This window comes from Hippocampus comes, unplaced genomic scaffold, assembly GCF_001891065.2.
Source record: "Hippocampus comes isolate QL1 unplaced genomic scaffold, H_comes_QL1_v1.1 scaffold130, whole genome shotgun sequence".
Lineage (NCBI taxonomy): Eukaryota > Metazoa > Chordata > Actinopteri > Syngnathiformes > Syngnathidae > Hippocampus > Hippocampus comes.
In genome coordinates this window covers 1,450,758-1,457,286 of record NW_017842057.1, presented here as the reverse complement: position 1 = coordinate 1,457,286, position 6,529 = coordinate 1,450,758, and the positions used below count along the sequence as shown (strand labels likewise).

The window sequence follows — 6,529 nt, the reverse complement described above, 5'->3', positions numbered from 1 at the left end:
TTGTTTGAGTTTGTGTGTGTGTGTGTGTGTGTGTGTGTGTGTGTGTGTGTGTGTGTGTGTGTGTGTGTGTGTGTGTGTGTGTGTGTCTGTTTGCGTGCGTAATACTGTGAAATTCTGATGTACAAGTACGCTAAAGTAGACTTTTCTTTCCACAGCCACCTCCGGTCTCTCTCAATGTGAAAGAGTATAGCAGCAATCTTCAGACTGTCCTGAATGATCAAGGTCCTCACATACTCTCATTGGTCAAGCCTCAAAATGCTGCGGAAGAAAATACTTTTCACGACTTGTACTTCTGGCAGAGTCGAGAGTGTGGACAAGCTTGACCTTATGGCAGCAACCAAGCTTCTGCTCTTTCTGTACAATGAGCGAATAGCTTGTAGAAGTGAGCCCCCTGGATGTCATACTCCTGGAACACCCCCACAACGTTTGGCCTTTATAGTGTTCTGGAGTCACGTGGCTTTTCCAAATTCAACGGCCCTTTTCTGTTCCTGCATGACTGTGCCCAGTGCCTGACAAATGTCTATACAAGCCGTCCACACCACCAGCTCGCCAGTAAGACACGATGCCATCAAAGCAGAGACACATGCTGTCATTGAGTCCCCCTTGAAAATATGAGGAGAAGCAGGAAGAAGCTGTGCATCAACCCCGCCAAGGCACATATCTGCTGCCATAGGCACTGGTGCGTCCCTCTTGGAGGACACCACGTGCTCAGAGTGACCCCAACAACTCAGCACTCCACCCTTGCGGATGGCCAAAGTTGACATGTATGTTTATTTTTTTTCAGTGGGATTTTATGCGGCACACAGCTTCCTTTGCTTTTCAGTGGGATAAAATGTGAAAAGTCATACACAGAATTTATCCTACTCCTATAAATTATACTCTAATGGTGCAGGTCTACCTACCTACTGAAGTGACCACTGAGTGTATATGTGTAAATATAAGGGAGGTGAACAAAAAAAAAACAAAACGATTTCAATAGGGAAAAATCGGTTTTGAGTTTAAAGATGTGAGTGCAACGAATCTAACCTAATCGAATCACTCCTCTTTAAATATTTTGAGATATATATGAAATTTTATTTGAAAGATATAGCTTCATCAACTCGCCATATCATACGGATGAGGATTCCACCAGACACCAGCCTGATCTATCAATGAATCGATAGAGAACTAGGGGTTGTGTATCTCTCCAATAAAAGCAGATTTGAAGGATATTTCAAAACATGGAATGCGATATGATGATAGCCTCCTGACTACCAGTAGTTCAAATTTGTCCTCTGTAGAGGACATTTGTAAACCTAAATATCTCCCACCCAGTGCATCCAATCGCATTAACTCCTTTTGTTACTCTCAAGAGGACATTCAGTGCTTTCCAATGATACCAAATTTGTAGGGGTTAGAAAAAGTAAGAAAATGGCTTCCCTCAGTGCAAGCACTTTTTATGGGAAGAGGAAAAGTAATACTTTTTATCAAACACATTTTGTCTTGAAATTCTGTTGGCATTTTATTTATAAGACTCTTATGAACACGTTAAAGTGTTGTTTGAGTTGTTTTAAGTGTATTTGAGCATAGTATTCAAGTGTTTAAAAAATGTAGTGGAATTTCAAAAATTTCTTTTGGAGTAGTCCAATTACTTCACATAGATTGGGGAATTTCAAAATAAATGTGATTGGACAACATTTTTTTTTTCCTGGTAGTCAGGAGGTTAGGATGTTTTTTTGAAGTGGAAGATTTATATATATATATATATATATATATATATATATATATATATAGTTTCTATGCTGACCGTGTTGATGGAGAGTAAGAAATTATGAATAAGTATGCGCTTACCCCAGCCAATGATGTAGTACAATTTCATTCTGCGGTCTTCACTGATGTTGACAGACACTACTTTGCTCCACAACAGCAAACCTTCAACCAGCATCCAGGAAAAAGAGGCCATGAAGAAGAGATGGAGCAGCGCGGTCACCACAAAACAGGCACCCTGCAGGAATCAAAATGTAGAGAAATGATAATGTCAACAACAGATGACTTTCTTCTTGATCTGTCTTTTTCCTGTCGTAGCATCCTTGTCGGCTATGGAAACAGTTCCATCAAAGGCAAGCAATGAAAAGGATGGCCTTTGGCTTAGCATCGCCAGAGGCACTCGGTTCAAAAGGAGCGTGTCATACCTACTACCTATTCCTTTTCTCTATCTGTTGTTCAATGGAGTGAACTCATATACACATCTCTTGAACATGCTAATTTTGGTACAGCATACAGTTATTTTTGTAAAGCCCTTTCCAAACGGCAACCAAACGTAAAGAAACAAGAAAGTACACAAACTAGTACTGTGACTTGAGCAAACCAGCTGCTCACCAGTATCCCCGCTGAGCACCAGCAAGGGAATTTTGGCTGTACATTGAGACTTTTCAAACAGTTGCAAGCTATTTTATATTTGTCATGTCATGTCATTTTTTGAAACCGCTTACCCAGTACTGGGTTGCGGGGGGAGGGGTTCTGGACTCTATCCCAGATGATTTCAGGCGAAACCCTGAAATGGTCGCCAGCCAGTCACAGGGCACGCATAGAGACAAAAAACCATCTTTCGATGTACCAGTAGATTAAAGCGTCACACTTTACATACTGATTTATTACCTACTGTTGCATTGCATGCTGCTGATATTTTCTACGGAGGTGATCGGTCTTATCAATGACACTGTGCTCGCTCCCAATCAGAGTACTCAAGAGCCAATAAATAACCATCAGATTCCTACGGTCATAACCTCTCGCTGCGCCCGTAATCGCTCGAAGTACAATATGGACCCCAGGCAACGCTTATTAAGATTATGACTAGAAATCCTGTAATGCCAAATAGCTTAGATCAGCTTACTTGATTGAAACTCTGTCTTATGATAATTTATCCTTCTCCTCGAAAGCCCTGCTAGTCAATGACCTCATTCGAGAACACAATCTTAACATTATTGGACTTTGTGAGACCTGATTAAAACACAACTGCTAAATGAGGCCTCGCTTCCAAACTTTGTGAGGTCATATGTCACACAAGGATGTATAAGAAGGGCTGATCTATATCTACCCTCAACTTTAGCCCTCGTTCTAAATACGCCTTAAAAACATTTGAAATTCTTGCAACGTGATCAACAGCCTCGTTGCCGTTTTATCTTGCAGTTATTTAGCAGTACCCTGGTCCTTACTCTGGCTTTTTAGATGAATTATCTGAACTTGTGGCTGACTTGGTGACTCACACAGATAATATACTAATTATGGGTGACTTTAATATTCATATGGATCTCCCATTTGAACCATTTACCGTGGTATTTCAGACATTAATCAATACTCTTGGTTTCACGGAGATAATAGATGAAGCGATGCCTAAAAATGGTAATACTTTTTGATTTGGTATGAACCCGAGGCTTTGCAACCTAACATTTAATGGTCTCTTCATATACGACCCTTATCTCTGACCATTACTTTATAAAATTTTGTACCAGATCCTTTAAGACCGCTGTTATTCGACCCTCATGCGTTTTCACATGACCAAACTTCACATCTTTAACCAACAAAAAGTAATCTTTGCCAATAAATGCGTTATTCTGTCCTTGACTGAGGCACTATGTGTTCAAAAGCATTCTCAATAGACACTTGACGTTTTACCGGCATTACCTTTTCGAGGCACTCGATTGTCTTGTGTCCAGAAAGTGTTAAGTCAGGATCCAAACACAGTTTGGTCATATACAGGTATGTGTCATGTTTGTTGTTTTGTTTGTTTGTTTGTTTTTCTTTAATATTTCAAGCAACACTTGCAAACACTAAAATGTCTCTCAACTAGTGCTGTCAAGCGATTAAAAAAATTGTGTGATTAATTAATTAGGGTCAGTAATTAATTAATCAAATTAATATATATTTTAATGTTATCTAAAAATTACTGAGAAAACTCCTATTTTCATTTTAAATACGTCACATTATTGAGGCAGATCAAAAGATAAAAGAAAAAGTGGCATTATAAAGTATTTTATTGTTTTTCAGCAGACTTGGACAGATCAGTCCGAGGCATTTACTTTCTGCTGTATTTGAGACTAGTCAAAGTCCTACCTGCAACCTTTAGTTTCGACCACGAGGGTAAATATCACTGTTTTGTTTGTTTTTGTAAATCTCCAAAGAATTACAAAATAAAAATGAAATAGAACATCAGGTCCTTAAAAAGTGCTTAGGTTAACATGTCAAAAACAGCATGAACAATTTTCTGAGCAATACAAGTACTCAACACTGAACTTGCTTCAGATAAAAAACAATAAATAAAACAGACTCTTAAATCACAGTGCTGTAAGTTAGCACTTCAGAAGTAACGCTGTTCATCATGACAAACTAAAAGTGCTGAAGTAAACATCAATCACTTCTAGTAGTCTACAGAGGACACATCAACTATGGCTCGTACGTGGGGGACATGTACAGAGGAGGGACAGGGGATACATTGGTAGGAAAATGTTAGAGATGGAGCTACCAGGTAGGAGACAGAGAGGAAGGCCAAAGAGGAGATTCATGGATGCCGTGAGGGAAGACATGCAGGTAGTTGGAGTCAGAGTAGAGGATGCAGAGAACAGGGAAAGATGGAAATTAATGACTCGCTGTGGCAACCCCTGAAAAGGGACAAGCCGAAAGGAGAAGAAGAAGAAGAAGTGCCGAGAACTCTCACATGCTGCTCAATTTTCACCTCTCCACTCCTCACCGCTGCTTACTAAGCGCGCCCAACTCCAAGGGGAGCCTATCAGCTTCGGCTAAACAAGCCCCAACATAATGGCAGCCAATCAATGTCTGCTTCAGGTTGTGACTGACAGTTGTTTCCCCACCCTCAACAACTTAACACAGGAAGCCAACACATAAAAAAGGCTATTAGAAAAAGGCAACCTACCTACAGAAACAATAAAGGCAGAAATCAAAATTTAGATTAACGCGATAAAAAAATAACGCGCCAAATGTGACTCTAATTAATTAATCGCAATTAACGCGATCATTTGACACCTCTACTCTCAACAGCTTTCATTGCCTCATCTTTGTAGTAAAGAGTAGGGGTGAGCATCTTTCCAATAAAATATGATTCGATACGTATCCTGATACATTTCAAGGGAGGTTCATTTCAAAGTGATACGATTTGGTTTGATTCAGTGGAATTCTGATTCGATTCAACGTGGTGCGGCTCAGTTCTAGAGGAGTATGAGTCCACGAGTTTCTTATTATTTTACAATATGAATGAACTGTGGGTGGCCCAGTGATCAAGTGGTTAGCACGTCGACCTCACGGTGCAGAGGTGCAGGGTTCGGCTCCGGCTGTGGCCTCCCTGTGTTGAGTTTGCATGTTCTCCTCGGGCCTGCGTGGGTTTTCTCCGGGTACTCCGATTTCCTCCCACATTCCAAAAACATGAATGGCAGGCTGATTGAACACTCTAAATTGTCTTTTTTTTAAGATTAAGTTCAGATAACCTTTATTTGTCCCACACTGGGGAAATTTGCAGTCTACAGCAGCAAAATTAGGGGGGGGGGTAAATAAAGTGTTTCATTGCACAAAAATAAATGTTTCAGAAAAGAACTGTACACAGTTCAATATAAGTGCAATATAGAATAAAGCCATACCTGTCAACTTTTCGGAGCGCCAACCTGTATAAACTCCCAAAAAAATCCTTATAAAGAGCAAAAAATCCTTATAACATACCAAAGCATTTTATATGTCAAAATAACGGCAGAAAAAAACCCACGAAATATGAATGATATATTTGTTTTCTTGTAGAACTTGCTTGTACACTACCGAAGTATAATGAATACTCTCTGCTGTTTTCAACTAGGAACCACGTGATTTACTGGAAAGTTACCGGAAATGAAAGCATTCGAGTAGACTAGCACCATTCTGGGCAAAAGCAAACGGAACTACCTGTTATTTTTAAAAAAAAACGGAAATTTTCAGAATCCGTATGATTTGTGCGATATGGCCATATACGTAAGATTTACCACAAAATCCGTATGAACTATGGCAAAACCGTATGAGTTGACAGGTATGTAAAGCATTAGCAATATATTTGTAGAATAAATATAATAAATTAGCAAAAGCATAGAAAACACAGCGTTAGGTGGCTGTGCTATTTACAATGGTTACAGGTTTTCACATGTTTATTCAGCAGCACTGAACTGGTTGCCATCCAATCGCAGGCCACGCACAGACAAACAATAACCACTCCCAATCACAATCACACCTCAGGACAACTTTGAGTGATCAATTAACCTACCGTGCATATTTTTGGAATGTGGGAGGAAACCTGAGTACCTGGAGAAAACTCACGCACAACATGCAAACACCACACAGGAAGCCCGAAGATAGGATTGTAACCTTGGGACCTATGCACTCTGAGGCAGATGTGCTAATCAGTCGAGCGCCGTGCCACCAGTAACATGCAAACTCCACACAGGAAGGTCGGGGCCCGCAGTAGAATCCATGACATATATATATACATACAGGTGTGTGTGTGTGTGTGTGTGTGTGT

At 40.1% G+C, this 6,529-nt stretch overlaps 1 protein-coding gene across 1 annotated transcript in view; it reads right to left on the bottom strand.

Annotated features, from left to right (window-relative positions):
- Positions 1-6,529, bottom strand: part of adgrd2 (adhesion G protein-coupled receptor D2) — a 49,163-nt gene that overhangs the window by 17,208 nt on the left and 25,426 nt on the right. The window contains exon 16 of the mRNA XM_019861021.1: positions 1,831-1,984. Within this exon, the coding sequence (XP_019716580.1) occupies positions 1,831-1,984 (154 nt within the window). The remainder of the gene's footprint in view (positions 1-1,830; positions 1,985-6,529) is intronic.